The 19291-nt window shown below is 36.2% G+C and overlaps 1 protein-coding gene across 1 annotated transcript in view; it reads right to left on the bottom strand.

Moving 5' to 3' along the window:
• Positions 1–19291, bottom strand: part of pde4b (phosphodiesterase 4B) — a 193488-nt gene that overhangs the window by 161039 nt on the left and 13158 nt on the right. The window contains exon 2 of the mRNA XM_020702441.2: positions 13392–13486. Within this exon, the coding sequence (XP_020558100.1) occupies positions 13392–13433 (42 nt within the window). The 5' untranslated portion in view covers positions 13434–13486. The remainder of the gene's footprint in view (positions 1–13391; positions 13487–19291) is intronic.

The following is a 19291-nucleotide window of genomic DNA, read 5'->3' as shown; positions in this document are numbered from 1 at the left end:
TTGTTTAAAAAAAAAAAAAAAAAAAAAATTGTGACTTTTTTTAATCCTGCCCCAACTAATGTCTTTAGAACTGTCATAATTTGTTTCCCCACCAGGTGATGCTGTTAGCTTATTTTTTTAATATTAGGGAAATGAATGACCACAGCAGACCCTGCAATTGTTTATAAAATGACAAAATAAAAAAAATAAATGTCATCCAACCACTTTAGTAGGAATTATTCAAAAAAAGGGAAAATCCAAAACAATACTCATTCTACTTTATTTAAAGTTTTTAGTCAGAGTTAAATATTTGTTATTGAGTTGTATATTTAGTTTAAAAAAAAGTAGATGCCTAGAAGATTATTTCAATTAAAAAATCAATTAAGCATAATAAAAAGCAAACTTCCATGTGATCGAAATAGTACATGTCCTTTAAATAACTTATTTTACAACAAAAACTCAAATATATTTCTATTTTGTTTTGCTCTTTTATTGCACACGGCTCTCTGATACTGAAATGTATTTACTTCATTTTCCTGATGGAAGCGTGTAAATATTCAGGTTTATAATTTAGCTGGACAGTCTAATTTAAATTATTTTCCAAGCTACAAAAAAAAAACAGAAAATAGTTAAAAAGGGCTTGTTTACTTGTTTTTCCAGTCCATTTTAAATTTCTATTGATAGTAAACAACTAACCTTTAAACTAGATTTTACTTTAAACTTTAAAGTAAAATCTGAAGTTGTATTCTTGAAAGTATTGATTAACCCAATATACCTACTTACTCCATGTTAACAAGAGGAAAAAAGCTGTTATGAAGGGCAACGTCCTTAAGCCTGATCAATTCAAGGAAATGCTTTGTTTTTATGACTCTCAAGACCTCCAACCTAAAGAGACTGTCCCTATTATTTACTTGGATGAACTTTGGGCGGATGCAGGGTCAATTACATGTTTAAGTGACAGCAGCTTTGCAGTATTTGATTAAGTAATGCAAGCATGAAGGAAAATGAGATGCACCTGTATGATGAAGATTTTATACAGTGACTAATGATGAACAATTATCCTGTCACATGATCATTCTTTGAGAAGAGCTGATCAACAACAGAGACAAAATCATCATCATCTTAGCACTTAGCATCAGTGTTGGACTGAAGGATAAACTCACCAAAAGGAGCCAGAACAAAGATGCAGCTGCAACTTTAAAAAAAAAAAGCTGAACTCCAATCTGCAAAACTGAAAGCATGAAGCTTGTTCAATATTATTCCCTTTTCCACATTTTGTAAAACTGGTTAAAAACAGCACAGAGACTGTCAGTAATGTCAGTTTTCAGGGTTTTTTTCTTTTTAATTATTTTTTGCACCTTGTTTCAAAAAACTTTGGATGCAGAAATAAAAAAGCTAAATGTGAAATGTTCACTGTGTGCAATAAATAGAAAATAAATAGAAAATAATCTGCTCATAATCTGCATAATCATAATCTGCATGATGATAGGAAAGCGTGTTTGTTGTGACTCCACAGTAAAGTCCTTTTGTTAATATAGTAGCACTCATAGTTGGAGGAGTTAGAAAAATATTATATCTTTCTCCATTGTTGTGGTTGAATTTCAATAAGTAATGAACTGTATTAGTTACAATGTCTAATGTACATGTACATGAGTCTCAATGGGATTTTCCTGGTTTAATAATAGCAAAATTATAAAATAAAAAATTACTGTCCAACTCATTGTTTTAGCTTAAAATATGACTTCTTCCATTTCTTTGAGTACCATAAGTTTTTCTTTTTTCATGTTTCCCACTAACATTTCAAGTGTCAGACTTGGACTGTTTCTCATTACTGTGGATGTTCTGGGACTTACAGTAAGTCCAGACTGCAAAGCAGTTTTCACATTAATTAGTCATGACAGCTTGCAGCTACTTTTCCTGCAACACTGATTTGGAGGTTTTCTGCGCTTTACGCGCAGATACTAAGAGCATCCCATTATACATGTCATCTCACAATGCTAGACCATCAAACAAAAGCAGGACACAATTAAGATTTACATCATAAAATATTTAATAAAGTTACCTATTTTTCTCTATATCAAAGTCTTTAGTCATGTGGTTTTGCTGGAAAATATGCGAGCAGTCTGCCTGCTAAAAGCTGGGTATACAGCAGGAAGTCCATCACAGGGAAACACATAGAGAAACATTCACTCCCATAATGACAACTCAAGCCGCATGCGTGTTTTTACACTATAGGAGAAGAATCTAGGTTGCCTGAAGAGAACACTCACAGGGATAGCAAGTCCTCACAAAAAAAAACCCTCAGCCATGATCACAACAAAAAAGGACATGCTTCCTATGAGGCGTCATTGATAACCACACCACCTCAAACGCATTCATAAAACAGACAGCAGACAAATTACAAGCAGCGTATTCTCTCTATTGAAATGAGCTTTGAAAAATTACATTAAGCACAAGCCAGAGTGAGATTGGTTTTCAAATGATTAATGCAATCATGAGTGTGGCTTGTTGAAACATTTACGTCTCAGTGAGGTAATGGAATAATTAAAACAATGAATCATTCCTGGTGCTGGAAGCTAACACAGCTGGGAAACAGATCAGTGTGGCAACAGCCCCTGACAAACATGTCAAGCGTCAAAAGGTAGCAGGGTTACGACATCAAGTTCAAACGCACAGTTAATGACATTGTGGCTGTGCAGTCTTCCCAGTAGGGGTGTAAAAATTCATTTTAACAATGATCCAATTCATATCATTATTTGTTGGCTTGATCATTTTTTACTGTGATCACATCTGTGTTGTCCGCTGTGATGGCACTTGGTCGTTTTTATGTTATAGTAAAAGAAATCTACCATGTCTCAATCCCGATGGTATTTTTCAAGATCAATTTCAGTGATTTATTTCGTGGGTGCACAGTGACGCAGTGGTTAGCGCTCTTGTCACAGCATGAAGGCCCTGGGTTAAGCCCTGGGGACCTGAAACAGAATCACCACAGGGGACCTTTATGTGTGGAGTTTGCGTTCTCCTTGTGCATGCGTGGGTTTCCTCCGGCAGGCTCCCACCGTCCAAAAAGGGGCTGCCAGAGTGTGACCCCAAAATGGATAGAAAATAACCGTTTTATTTGATTTTGAAACAATTTTATAGGTCAATTCGATTTACAGACAGATCAATCTGATTGGATCGCTTAAAATATAAATCGATTCATTGATTAAGTCGATTAATTGTGATACCCCTACTTCCCATGAAAAGAAACAGGTAGAATTTAAAAAAAAAGAACATGAGAAGTCATAATTTGGTGTTACGAATTAATAAGAGATATTTGTCTCCAGAACATTTTACCACCTTGAAAAATAATGTGTGTGTGACGTTTTTCTGACAAGAACCTTATAAACAGTGATGCAGCACTCTCGCTAGAACTGAGCACAATGGCAAAAATATTCCCCGTGCAGATAATGCAAAACTGACTTAACAGGCAGTGTTGCATTATCTGCAACACTGACTAACTGGCATCTATGCTGTTACCCATCAACCTTACTCTTTCATTTACTTTCCAGTGATGCTTTTTTATTACTCTACATTAAAATTAACCTCCCCCACCTCCTGTTGTACTCCATTAGTTCTACATGTTCATGAATTGAAAACTTTATAAGATGTTCAAAAAGCTGGCGTTTACGTGGCTAAGGTCCTTATAAAACAACCAATTTAACATGATCAATTCAGATCATGAATCACACTATGATAGAAAGTAAATTTTAGCCTGAAGAACACTGTGACTCCTGAAATGAGACATTCATGAGTCACTTTTCCTTTATTCTGAATACCGGTAGTCATATTTTTCTTCCCTCTGTCACAAAATTGAAAGGTAGAAGGTCATTTTGGTGAATAAAAATGGATGAAACAGAACTATGGATGAACTCAAGGCCTAAACCATTTTCACTGCTCTGAGTCTTACTAATGGATGAAAGTTTCTTAGCTTTTAATCTTTTTAAACACGTGTCAGGAAATTCATGCATAGTCTGAATGGGATGTGTTCAAAATATGAGTTAAATATTGATTGTGCACAAAAAAAAGTTTAAGCAGATATTAATGTCAAAAAAAATGTATGCTCCTGTATTTCACCAGCTGCAAAATTGTTCAAACAGTCTTTTTCAAAAATAGATATGTTTTGTGCTTATACAGCAACCCTGTGCTCTGCTTTGAGAACAGGAGACATCACTTTGCAAAAACACTATAAAAAAGTGTTTTTTGCTGGTATAAGTAATTTTAAATTACAGTCTAAGCAACCACAACATTTCAAAAATAACTATGACTTTAATATCTTTAATATCTAAGGCTAATTAATAATATTTTATAACATAAAAAGTAGGTATTTAATCATTTTACAACTGTAAACCACTTCAGCCTGACTTTAAACCAAATGTTTAAGAAACATTGCATCTTCCAGTTGCCTGATATTGATCTTATGTCTAAAACCAAAGATCATTTTATGAGAGTTTTGGAAAAAGGTTGTGAGATTGTAATTAGTGTGTGTAGCCACTTCAATAGAAATGTACACATCTTTAAAGTCAGTGGCTGATCACAGAAACAGTCACTAACTCTGTAAACTGATCAATTTAAAAAGAGGAGATAGGTCTGCGATGTTCATCATAGATACACTTCAACTGTGAGAAACAAATTGAAAAAAAAAATAATAATAATAATACGGCAAATTACATTGTATGTTTGGTAAAAATTCCTCCGTAGAATGGTTATTTTGTCGATATCCAAAATTCAGCTTAGTACTTTGTAATTCTTCTTAATTCTTACTTTCTAATCCTAATTGGTAATAATAAAAGTCACACTATAGCTTGTATTTTGGTCCATTCTTCCATGTAAATCTCCTCAAGAGCTGTGAAGTTTTGGTGCTGTTGCTGGGCAATACAGACTGACAACTCCCTCCAGAACCTTGAAATGCTTGTTATGTACATTCTTCTTTGTAGCCCAGGCAATGTGTTTGGGATCATTGTCATGTTGAAAGATCCAGCCATAATTCATCCGTAATGCTCTCACTAATGAAAGAAGGTTTATGCCTAAAATCTCATCAAATGGCCCCTTTCTTAATTTCCTTAATGCAGATCAGTCGTCCTGTCCCCTTTGCAGAAAAACAGACACAAAACATGATATTTCCACCCCCAGAGAGTTTAATTTTTGTTTTATTTGACCACATCATATTCTCTCAATCCTCTGGATCATGTTTTTTGTGTGTTTTTAACATACTCTAGTAAAAAAAATTTAGTGATGGAGGACAGATGTAAAGAAAATTAGGATTAGAACTGGGTTTCTGGGTATGTCTTTATTCAAATTGTGTTGAATCAGGAGCAGACAAAAAAATGCAGTTTACAAAAAGCTTGTAGGTGTGACGTACAAACTACAACTGGCAGGTCACAAGCTGCCTGTTTTGCTCCATGCTGACAAATTCACTTGCAGACAAATAAATCTTCTTTCTCCTTCGGCTTTACCCATCAGGGGTCGCCACAGCGAATGAGTCGCATGGTAAACTTGGCAATGTTTTACGCCGGATGCCCTTCCTGACGCAACCTTCTCAAAGCAACCGGGCTTGGGACCGGCACAGAAGTAGAGAAGGGAACAGGGAGCAGCACTGAATCGAACCCTGGTTTCACGGACGGAAGGCGCCGCAAACCAGCACGAGCCAAACCGGCTCCCACTTGCAGACAAATAAATACATTAAATAATTTGTTTTCCTTTTCTGAGCAGCTGGATAGCTCCAATATCGCTCACCATTTTTGTTAGGTTGGGGGTGTGAGAGGCTGTAAGCGAGAGTTTAAAGAAAAGGATGATGGTACATGAGTGCATACTTATTTCACCCCAAAGGTCCCACCCACAACTCCTCAGAGGTGAATTTCTGATAAATTCCTGCCACTGTGCAGAAACTATGTCCTAGGAAACGATACAGGTTTTTTGGTTTTGCCAAAAAGTGGCCTAATCATAATCAGTGGAAAGACTTTTACAATAGATTTTTTTTTTTAAATACCTCCATTCTCCCCAATTTTTTTCTTACTTTAATCAAATCATTTCTTTCAAGCTCAGTTTTGCAGTTAGAATAGATGGGTATCAAGGTAAATTAAGCCTAATATTACATACATACACACATTTAACGTATTACTCTTCTTTCATTCTGATTCATTTCACAGCTTCCTCAACAACATTCAAAGCCCTCTGCACTCCTGACTTGCTGCCCCTGAGGTAACAAAACATCAGGGATGACATGATCACATTATCTAAGAAAACAACACCTGTTTCCTAGTAAAAAAACTGCAGGTATACAGATGAAACAGAGAGAGAGTGATTTACGCTTGATGGGAAGCAAACCGGAAAAGAGAGGAGACAAATATGCACATACAAACCAAAAGGTTTGGAGCAACAGGGGGTACGCTCATAAAGGAGGGAACGAACAGAGAAAGTAAGAATGGGAGAGAGATGTTTGATGTAAAATATGAGAAAAACAAGGAAGACGAAAAGATTGACATAGTAGCACCATGAGACCAATTAGCAGAAAAGATCAGTATAGCATGAAGTCAGTTATTTATATAGATATTGGCTCCTTGCAATGCATCTAAACATCTGTGCTTTTTATGAACATCCAAGAACAAACCCCCACCTGATAATTCAACCAAATGCATACAAATGTGGCAAACGGTTTGCTGATCTCTTTAGGGTAACTGTGTCTGTTTTTCTGGGGGTTTTTTCTCATGCTTTTTTATGGTGAAGCTGTAATATGCAAACAGTAAAAAGCAAAAGAGAAAAATGAATCAGCAAATTAAAACAAATAAACTGCACTTAATAGCCTGGTTCAAAGAAACCTTTTTATGCTTTCAAAGATATTCCTGTCATCTTTAACAAAAGGTCATTTTAGAACTGTTTGCCCCATTCAGTTGAATTTATAGTCTGCTTGAAGTGATAACAAATTTCTTCTGAGGTTGACAAGAGAACAGGATATTAATAAAATTGTTGTGTGAATTATTGCTTGTCTTTGTCTCTTTAATAATCTTTTTTTATTGCTGCCAAATAGCCCGCGTCTCAGAAGAGAGACAACACAGAAAGCCAGCTTTCTCTAAGATGCCACATAAAATGCATGACGTGTGATAAATTTAGCTCTGTACAGGGTTCAGCATTAAAACATCTAGGGCAAAATTTGCTGAGGGCCATTTTCAATGACTTTTGTTTTATTTATTTGGCTTACAAAAAAATTTTTGCTGAAGAAACAATGACAGAAGCAAGAAAATAAATATTTATCTTTGTGTTTCTTTAATTCTAACCTCTTTTCCCTTAAAATTCAAAATGTGCAATTAAATCATTAGGTTTATAATTTGATTGATTCATAAAAAACATTAACGATAAGTGTATCATCTGGTTCTGTTTTTCAGAATTTTGTTAAATAGAATAAATTTAAGATAAATGTTGATTATGAATTGAAAAGGTTCTCATTTATAACAAGATCCTACATATCATATATATATATATATATATATATATATATATATATATATGTATATATATATATATATATATATATATATATATATATATATATATATATATATATATATATATATATATACATATATAGTCCTACCAATGGTTAGAAAGGTCTGGCCTACAGGACAGTACTGAAGCGCTCATCCTGGCAGCTCAGGAACAAGCCCTGAGCACCAGAGCGATAGAGGCTCAGATCTACCACACCAGACAAGACCCAAGGTGTAGGCTGTGCAAAGAGGCGCCTGAAACAATCCAGCACATAACTGCAGGGTGTAAGATGCTGGCAGGGAAAGCATACATGGAGCGCCACAATCAAGTGGCTGGAATAATATACAGGAACGTGTGTGCAGAATATGAACTGGAAACCCCAAGGTCAAAATGGGAAACACCTCCGAAGGTGGTAGAGAATGAGAGGGCAAAGATACTGTGGGACTTCCAGATCCAGACTGATAGGATAGTAATGGCGAACCAACCAGACATTGTAGTGGTGGATAAAGAACAGAGGAAAGCCGTTGTGGTGGATGTGGCAGTGCCAAGTGATGGGAACATCAGGAAGAAAGAACATGAGAAACTGGAGAAATACCAGGGACTCAGAGAAGAACTGGAGAAAGCCTGGAAAGTGAAGGTGACAGTGGTGCCTGTGGTAATTGGAGCACTCGGGGCAGTAACCCCCAAGCTGGAGGAGTGGCTACAACAGATACCTGGAAAGACCTCAGACCTCTCAGTCCAGAAAAGCGCAGTGCTAGGAACAGCTAAGAGACTGCGCAGGACCCTCAAGCTCCCAGGCCTCTGGTAGAGGACCCGAGCTTGGAGGAGAAACCACCCGCGGAGGGTGAGAGGGGCGTTTTCTTTATACATAGATATACATTATGTATATATTAGATTTGTTAAATTAATAAAAGACTTTGGTTATCTGTAAACAGATAGTTAAATGGAAAGCCTTTTCCAATATGTACCACTAAAAATGAATGCAGTGTTGGAAAAAGTCCAGCTTTGGTATTAAAATCCCTTATGAACGACAAACTTACTATGTTAAACTTGGCGATATAGGACTTAGCTGAGTTTTCATAATGTTGTGAGCATGATTTGTAATTTGATTATTTGATTTAGAAATGAAATTAAATAAAATATTGCACTAATAATAATGAAATCATCTCAGTTTGGAGCCATTGAAGTAAAACTATGGCAAAAATCCTTCTAATGCATGAAAAGAGGGTAGAGAAAGGAACTGCAAAAGCTAATCAATTGAAAGAAAAAATATAAAACATCTTTAAAAAGTTTATTTATTTTGACCACATACACAATGACAACATTTAAAACATCATATTCAAGTTTGCTACCATTTTATTAATTAAAATGAATGTAATATTAGGCTGAATGTATTAATTAACTACGGACACCGCTCCGCCTGTCAATCTCACGCTCCAGTCTTCCCTCACTGGTGAGCAAGATCCCAACGTATTTAAACTCCTCCACCTGGGGCAGGGGGAATCTACCCACCAAGAGGTGGCAAACTACCTTTCTCCAGTCGAGAACCTCAGCCTCAGATTTAGCAGTGCTGACCCTCATCCCAGCCGTTTCACACTCGGCCGCTAACCGCTCCAATGCACACAGGAGGTCCTGGCTCGATGAAGCCAACAGGACAACATCATCTGCAAAAAGCAGAGAAGAAATCCTGTGGTCCCCAAACCAGACCCCCTCTGGCCCCTGGCTGCGCCTAGAAATTCTGTCCATAAAAACTTTGAACAGAGTCCAACGGAGTCCAACGTGGACCGGGAACAGGTCTGACTTACTGCCGGCTATGCGAACCAAGCTCTTACTCCAGTAATACAGAGACCGGACATCGCTCAGTAAGGCTCCCTGCACCCCATACTCCCGGAGCACCCTCCACAGGACACCACAGGGGATGTGGTCTAACCTTCTCCAAATCCACAAAACACATATGCACTGGATAAGCAAACTCCCACAATCCTTCCAGCACCCTAAAGAGGGTGTAGAGCTGGTCCCCTGCTCCACGGCCAGGACAGAAACCGCACTGTTGTTCCTGAATCTGAGGTTCCACTATCGGACAGACTCTCCTCTCCAGTACCCAGGCATAGACTTCCCCAGGGAGGCTGAGGAGTGTGATTCCCCGGTAGTTGGAACACACCCTCCGGTCCCCCTTCTCAAAGAGGAGAACCACCACCCCTGTCTGCCAGTCCAGTGGTACTAGTGGTAGTGGGAGTACGTGGAACTGAAGGAAGGCACCTCCGTCTGAGATGAAGAACTTTGCAAAAACTACAAAAATCTGCCAAAAAAGCCTTAAAGATTTCCCCCATAGGGCAAGGATACTTACTCTATAGTAAAAGCGAGGCAGTATACTTGAAATTTACTTTGCATAAATTATCTATATATTGTAAATGTAAAATGTACCAAAAGTAGGCTAAAGAAGTATTCAGTAAGTATAAACTTATACATACATGGTCTATAGTATACTCGCTATACTTATACACCAATATACTTTAAAAAAAATAAACCTCAAGTGTCCTACTTTTCGCAAAAGGTAGCTACATCAGCCGAAGTTTCATTTTGCCTGTTCTTTACTCTTTGTTCTTTGTGAACAAAAAAGTCTGAAGAGACAACCAGAGGCATCATAGGTGTCTAACAAATATTGGAGGTGACAAGGAAAGGGTTAGACTGACAGGCAAAGTGCAGTGGGTCAAAGTTGACCTTATCCAAGAGGTTTTTGTTGTTGTGGTAACAAGCACCCTTCTTCCTGACCAGATATCAAGAGCAAATAAAGAAACGGTACAATCAGATGGAAACTGAAACAATGCTGGATTTTATAAAAAAGCGAGAGGTGACTGAGAAAGGTCGCCATTTCCAGAGAGAATGTGGCAACATGTTAACAGACAGGGCTGAGTATATCACTACTTCACAAATTGTTGAGACAAATAAAACAACCTATCTGTGCTCTCAACATGAAAACCTATTATTGGAATTTGGCAGAAATCAGGAAAATCTCCTGAGAGAAGTGACTTGAGTACAAAAAACAAGAAGTAAACATCACATATAGAAAAGCTCCAGTTGAGACACAAACAGGGTCCTTGTTGCTGTGACACTTCTGTTCAAACCACCATGCCGTCAGCATTTACCTCCAAGATCTCCAATTAGAGAACGAAAAGCTGCTCAGTTTGACCCTCACCCCACAGTCAAAGCCGGAGAGGGCATGAGAGCTGCTGAATGACAGAATAAGTGATGAGGGTTACAAGGAAAAAGAAAAATACAGCTAATTCAGGAGAGGGAAATGTAAAAAAAAAGGTAACATTCTGTTCCTGCGGCAAACAAACAAACTCAGCTGAGTAGTAGTAGCAGTCTGCAGCAATCATCAGTCCCTAAATCAAACCGCTGAAATTTGAGATCTCAACAAAACTTTGGTTAAACTATGCACTAAAAGCACTTATTTGAATTGCTTCTTTTCTGTGACACCAAAGATTCTTGAGATACATGAGCTTTTTCAGGAGCTGGTAGGCTCAAGAAGAACCAATTGGGACTATTTAAATACAATTTTGATAAAAGAAAAGAAAAAATCAGCATTTTGTAGAAGACCAATGATTTTCAACCACTGTGCTTTGTGTACTATGAGAGAGAAGTACCATCGGTACTCGATCTTTTGAAATAATTTAGTAAGATATAAAACTCCTGTTTTGCAAAATTTATTTAAAACAATAAATCTTAAATTTTAATTATTTAACCTCAGAATTTTAGAATGATTTACATAAGCGTTTTAGAATGCAATCAAGTAAAAGGAAAATGTTTGCACATCAACTGGATTGCAAATAAATTCAGAAATGGCAGCAACAAGATGGAACAAAATCACAGACCCCAATCCTCAATGGTGAAAACATTTAAATTACACTGAAATGTCTTATTTTATTTTAAAAAATCTAATGCTTAAAAGAAAACTCAGCTGCTGAAGCTGCAGCCAAATGAAATGTACTGATATGATTGCCAATACTATTATTGGATATGGATTAATGTTTTCTCATAATTCCACACAAAAGAAAAAGAAATAAAAACACAACAAATCAAATCAATCATGTAAGCTAATTTCTGCATAATACTTCAAAACTCACTTAAGTCCTCTTTGTTCTATTTATTTGTTTTCTATCTATTTTTTTCTCTTACTTGAAAAGCCAGTTAAGACATAATTATATTGATACATATGCATTTTTAAACATTTTAACATTGAGTTACCAAACAGTAATAAATAAAAATAAAGTTGAACTTTTAGCTTCTAAGTTAATTAGTTTTTATGATGTGTCTTAGTCTACCAAGGACATTTTCTAGATTGATTAGTGTCTCAGTGCATATAAACCTGCAAGAAAAACAACAGATGAATTTTGATTAGGAAATGCCTTTTGGTTAAAGTTCTCTATGATAACTCCCACTTGACTCCTGATTGTGAGACCCCCCCCCCCCCCCCCCAAAAAAAACAACAGAAGGCCAGCTGGTATAACCAAACAGTATTATTCTTGATTTGTAAAAAAAAAAAAAAAGGGGGGAGGTGATCAGAATGACGAGAAATAAGAAAACTCCTTGGAACCTGCTTTAAATAACAGCCAATCAAATGACCATGCAAACCCAGAGGAAACAAGCTACAAAGCATTGGAGTTAAACAAAATGAAACAGGACATATCAATAGTTGCTGCATTTATGGAGATAAATGTTGACTAACTATTTATCAATCTCATCCAAGTCCAAATGTGACAAATCAAGACCAAACTTTATCAAAATGGCACCAAAATCATTTAAATCCTATTTTTCTGATGTTTTTATCCTGCTTTACTTTTACAGTTACATTGAGTTTCCTGGAATGTGCTTCAAATAAGAATTATTATTATTTTTATTGTTGTCGTTATTATTAGTCCTGAACCTCTGGTTAATAAGGGAAGTCTACAGAGAATTCTTTGTCATCTTTTCTTCCGTTAAAGCCTGAAATCATGACAGCCAAACCCATCATTCTGACAAGTGTTGAAATCTTAACACATAAATCCTCTCAATCAATATAAATTGCAGCATAAGATAAAAATGTGACAAATAAGTAGCCACTGTGGGTAAACAAGGTAGAACTTAATTAAAAGTAAAGAAAAAAAGGCCATAATGTTCATAATAATAAGAAAGCTAAAATTAGACAGGTACTGAGTAACACACGCCCACACATTGGGTTATGCAGCAAAAAATCCCACTGGAAAAGGAAAGTTGACATGAACATGTTGAGCTCCAATGCAACTTACTGATATTAAGGTGGATTTATATGCTAGTGTTATCAGTAAGGCTTAAAATCTCTTTGCGTTTTTGGTTTTTGCTGCAGTGATGTTGAGCAAACATGTTCATCTGATGTTAGAATGGATGCATAGCTCCAGGATGTGCAGTTCTAGGGTGCAAAACTGACATCACTCCACATTTGGTTTACAAAATCTTTAAGCCTGGATGAAGTGAGAAGATAGAGACATGCCAGTAGAAGGGGGCACAAAATGTGAGCTACAGACTAAACAAAAGTCTGTGTAAGAGACTCATAGGGAAGGATGAGAAAGCCTTTCAGAGCTCAGCTGTCAAAACACAAGGGATGCTGACACAAACTAGAAAAACTGGGAGCAGCATGAGCTAAGTATACCAGTCCTTTTATCCTGGCTCAAAGCCACAACGATATAGAAACTGCAAGAAGAGTGCTGAATTTGTCGCTTTCAATTATCCTCAATCACAGATTTCAAATTAATCAATATTTTAGGTAATATTCTTATATTTACTGTTTGAAGAAAGGCAAAAGGAAAAGGCTATGGATTTGCACGGTATACATTATTTAAGTGGGGAAGGGTTTTGAGGGCATGAAGACTTACATTGTTAGGAGACACTGTGAGAACACTCCTGCTCTTTCTCATTTTTCCTTGAAAACTCCCCGTGTCATCAAACAACCACAGCTTCACAGGCAAACCTGGGAAACACAAATATAGAAAATGGTTATTTTGTGTTCTAATCCAGAATGAGAAGTTGAACTTCTTTCATGTTTTGAGAGATGCTAAATAATCTAAAGTAGTATCACAATTCCCTGTTACTCCCTATCTTCTCTAAGACGAGATTCATCTACTTTCTTCAGCAGAAAGAAGACACTTCCCTGTCCAACAATATTAGCCATTTTCTCACTTGTTCTGTCATCTCTGTGAGGACAACAAAGCAGTAAAAAGAAAACAACTTTGCCTTTACTATTACTCCTTTGAAGAACCTGCTTCAGCAGAGGAGCTCTGGTGTCAGACACATCCAAATACCTCATGCTGCACTGGTATATGATGTGCAAGAAATTGCTCTAAACCACACAATCACATGAAAAGACTGAGATGGAGGCTGACTTCCTGCTTAGGTGAGATGATGGCTCTGCCGCTCAACACTTTCTAATTAGATTTTTATTGATATAATTCCCAGCAAAAGAAAATCGTGTCCATGTAGGGGGGAAAAATCATTTTTCGGTAGTCAGTGAAATTATACAAGAATGAGTTTTTTTTTTCTTCATTAAAATGATTGTTTTTTTTTCATGATTAAAGAACCAACGTTCAGTAAATTTAATATTCTCAAGGATTTATCATATGTTAAACAAATGAATGAAAGACACTGACCACAATATCTCCATTTATTTGGAAAAGGAGCCAACAACTGGAAAAATAAGATTATCCTAAACATCGAGACAGGATGTTGTGATATATTTTCTAAATACTTTTGCTATCTAATACCTTCTCATTTCATGGCAAATACGCATACACAAACAAAATAAGTTGGCTATTCTTAGTTCAAACCAGTTTAAAAACAATGCAGCAAATGTGATCATTAATAAAAAAAAGATCAAATGGTTAAAAATTAGCAATCAAGAAAAGGTGCCATTAACCAAAATTACAAAGAGAAAAGGGGTTTTAACATAAAAATAAAAAAATTAATAACACACTGGGAGTAATTTTGAGTCTTCTTTTTCAGATCAGAAATTTAAATAAGGATACAGTTTACTACAACTATATTTTATTACTACAACTATTAACAAATGCTTCATCTGAGCCGTGTCTGTCTCTTTAGACAGGTTGCCTTTCGTTTCGCCCTCCTTTTTCCTTTCCTTGCCTCCACTTCTCCTAGTGAGCACAATAATCACACGGAAATAGGCATCTTTTGTCAAACTGAGGAACTACTCATTGCAAATTCACTGATGGTGAATGATGCTCAATTTAGATTGGGAAAAAAAAATACAAATTCATATGAAGCCAGAGACAAGTAAACAACGGCTGTTTTTTTTCCCCTGTAATGCTGCTACTTTTTTGTTCATTGGCATCAGTTTCCAGATCTGGCTGAGACTGAGATCAGCAAGTAGCAAATTAAGACTTCTATTTAAAGCTTTGTCTGATACTACTGTATTTCATAAACCTTAATTTGTCCATATTTTTTTTATTTTAAAAGTGAACATTTTTAACTGTGATAAGTTGTAATTTAAATATGTGGGCTTAGAAAGCTGACCATCTCAGAAAGCAAAAAGGCAAGAAAACTTCATAAGACAATGAGCAACCACTTGAGTGATCATGAGTCATGGGTTCTGAATCACACAAACAGATAAATCATTTTAAGAAAATCATCTGAACTACCAATTTTCTAACCCAAAAGCTGACAGCCTTAAATTGCAAAAGCATAAATGCCCTTTGCTATCGTCCCCATTTCAGAATAATATCAGAAGATAATGCTTTAAAAGCTTTCCTGAATTTCAGATCTTTTTAGTCATCTACAAAAAAATAATAGTAAAATTTGCTGAAAGAATTCTTGTAACAACAAAAATAAAAATCTACATATTGTATGTGTAAAAAGAGGGAAGCATGTAAATAGACATTTGGGCAGCACAATCAGTGCTAACTACAAGCACCTGCTGCTCATAATTTTTTTATGAACTTACCTACCTTTGCTTCAAACAATTTTTTATGGTTTTTGAATATTAATACATTTTAAAAAAATCAAACACCGAATACAATCTCAAGCAGAAACAAAGGGTTCCTGAAAGACATCTGGAGGCTGGTTGCAGATTTACATTAGCTGTCTTATTAAAAATTTAGATTTTAATCCAATATTCATGTGCTCACTTTCTGGTATGTGGCTCTTTCCAAGCTTTTTGCTTCATGTCTTGTTGATGGCAACTCTTGAATAGGGGTTAAAAATTAATTATTTGCAACCACAAGGGGGCAGAATCCAGAACTACCATGTGCCGGTCCCAAGTCTGGGTCAATACAGAAGGGGTTGTGACTGGATGGCATCTGTAGTAAAAGCAGACACGTCAATCATGCAAATCCCAAACAAGTATGATTAGCTGTGACGACCCCTAAAGGGGGCAACCGTAAGTCACATCACATACGTCATTTTAGTTTGTTACAGCTCAATTTTCTGCATTACTAATAGTGTGTTTTTTCATTGCAAGAGTTCTTCAAACCTTACTTTGAGGTAAAGTGTACACAATTTTTAATCAAATTTATTTTTATTCAAAAAAAATTAAAGAAAAATTATTTTAGTCAAATTTAAGTTTAAAGTTCCACTGTAATCTTTTGATCCATTGTAAAAGTGTTCCCATGGTCTTTTGATTAGGATTATACTATTTTTAGCCAAAATGTGAAAACGTGTGTCGTTATCAGGACATAGTTTCTGCAGAGTGGCAATAGTTCATCAGAAATTCGACTCCCGAGTTGAGGGCAGAACTGTTGCTGCGGGGTGAGGCCCTTTTCCTTTCCCATCATCCCTTTTTTTACACGCTCTCCCACTAGTTTACAGCCCCTCACACCCCCAACCTAACATTACCGGTGCCGGATGCCAGCGAGAATGAGGATTAGCGCAGATTTGATCACTTACGTAAATTTAATTTTGTACAGTAAATGTCCTCCATCGTGAGAAATGCTACAAGAACATGAAACACTATTTTATTGGAGTGGCTCTATAAAAAAAATCAAGCACTGTGAGGAGGACCTTGAAAAGTCGGGTTAACATTAACAGCAGCAAAAACCATCCAAAGGCAATTTAAAAAGAAGTAAAAGTCATCTGTGCTTTAAACTGTACTGTTTGCAGAGATGTCCTTGATTCTCTTTGAATCTATCATATGTATCATGTTATATAAAGGACAGAACATGAAAGATCATGGATCATGAAAGATGGCCAAGGCAACCTTGAAGCCTGGAGGACTTTACTATTATACAAAAGCCATTTGACACCAGTGAAATAAGCAGCAGCTGTTAAAATAAAACTTTTTTTTTTACATTACAAGCAGGAAATTGCTTCTAGCCTAGGAGAGAAAGTTATTACTGCTCGGCACCCTCAAGAGATAATAAATGTTAATTGAAATTCAACAAAAACAAGCAGTTGCTTCATTTTTACAGCAAATTGACAACAAGTTTGCAGTTATCCTGGAAAAAGGAATTTCTTGAAAAAAATGCCCAATCTGTTGCTGTGAATTTTTCAAAGTAAAATGCATTGTTTATTAAGATTTTAAGTCAAAACTGTTATCAAAACAAAGGGGAATTTATTTGTTGTCCTGTCATTTACCCCCGTTTACAATACAGAATTTGCACAAGAACTGAACACTCTGCAGGTATCTGCCTCATTGTGACTACAGATGAATGAGTACAATTGAGTTGGATACACGTTGAACACAAATAAACGCAGAAACTCCTCTTACATTAAAAAAGGAACCACTGCTGCATTTAGATGCCTCACTTCTTTTGATTTTAGAACTGAAAAGTACGGTGGCCCTGAAGTGCAAACCATTCAACAAATCACTCGATACAAAAACATTTTTAAGATCACAGCAACAATTTAAAAAGCGTATTACATTTTAGAAAACAAAACAAAATTTCAGAAACCAAAACATAAAAAAGAAAAAAAAGAAAAAAAGATTTCAGAAAACAAAATTAATTTCCAGGAAAAAAAAAGAAATATTACAAAATGAAAACATTTCAGAAAAAAAATTAATTTCCAGAAAACAAAATGAAATAAAAAAAATGAAAACATTTCAGAAAAACAAAATGAAATATTAAAAAATGAAAAACATTTCAGAAAAAAAATGAAATATTAAAAAATGAAAAACATTTCAGAACACAGAATGAATTTCCAGAAAACAAAACGAAATCTTCAAAAATGAAAAACATTTCCAAACCGGAAGAAGCAGGTACTATGGGACAACGCTGATTGGATGATGATGTTTGTCAATCATTTGAACTGAAAAGTATTTTAAATGAAGCGACGACGGATTTTATCGTCCAAACAACAATGTACCATGATAATTCCCGTATTTCCCATTTACATATTAAATCAAAAATGCAGCAAACAGATAATGAAGGTTTAAATTATTTTTTGAATATTTCGTCTGAAGCAGAACGGTCACCCGGAAGTAGTTTGTGTGGATGACGTCCGTTCTGCAGGTAAACAAAGAAAGGGACGGTAAAACGTTAACATAAACTTTAATCTTTGAATATTTAGCGGATGTGATGACAGAACGCACGCAGAAATATCAACACCAACCAGGTTTACAAATGTTTCAAAATGTCGTGAGAGGATTCTGTCTAAAGCAGCAGCTGCGAAGAAACGGGTGTTAAAGACGGCGCACATCAGGAAATGCAGTCCCGCCATCCACAGATAAGGTATGGAGGCACATTTGTTTGATCTAATAAATGTAGCGTTAAACGTGATTTCTAGGTGGGTGTTTACAGACAGATCCAAGATCCTTCAGTCATACGTTAATGACAGGTTACCTCATCAGCTGGAGAGGGGGGGTCACGTGGGCAGGATTCTCAGACAGGTGTACCAGCAGCATAAATCAGCAAAGCTGTCAGGTAAACTGCAGCAGTTTGTGTCTCAGAATAACATTTATGAATGCTTCTTATTCACACTATAAGATCTGTGACTTTAGAGTGTGTCAGTGCACAGAAACATGACAGTAAATGACTGGATGTGCACATCATCAGACATGTCCAGGTGTGTAACTAAAGGTGGCAAAGTCTGTAGAGTAAAATAAATCTTTAAAAAAAACGTTTTAGTCTTTCAGGCAGAGGAGGAATACCAAATTGTTTTAGAATGTATTTTTTATAAGACTGAAATAATGTATTTTATTCTGAGTTTGGTGTTTTGACCCCTCCCTAATGAATTTCTGGTTTAACCCATTTTCTCCTCATTTTGATGAACTCAACTTTTTCCTGAATGAAAGATGAACGGCAGCCGATGTTTTTCTGTCAGGGATTTTTAATTTATTAATTTATCTCTGTCAGGGATTTCAAGAGCTGGAGCTGGAGTCCAGTGCAGAGGAAGCTGCAAGCATGTACGAGCAGGAACTGGGGTCCCTTACCTGTGCATCTTCCTCTGGATGTGATGCTGAGCAGCAATGTGGAAAAAACTTCCCTGACATGACTCTTTTTGATATAGTTGTTAAGCACAAACAGACTTTTCCCAGATGCATTTTTTCCTCTAATAAATGTGACTGACAGGTACGCTGAGTAAATGCTGAATGTAAACGGAACATTTGATTGACTGCATGAAGAAGCCCATAAAGGAAAATCCACAACCGTTTCTTTGTTTCTGTTACTGAATAACGTATTCATGTTAAGTTTTCAATAAATATACTGCATTGCTATGAAACAAATTTGTTTATTTTCATATCCATTATTACAATCCTCACGTCAGCATCCAGTTTTTTCATTGACAAAAAAACATTTCTAAACAACAGCTTTGAAAATCAAACACCATC

This window comes from Oryzias latipes, chromosome 4, assembly GCF_002234675.1.
Source record: "Oryzias latipes chromosome 4, ASM223467v1".
NCBI lineage: Eukaryota > Metazoa > Chordata > Actinopteri > Beloniformes > Adrianichthyidae > Oryzias > Oryzias latipes.
Note: the sequence above shows the minus strand (reverse complement) of the source record. Positions and strands in the feature narration are given on the sequence as shown.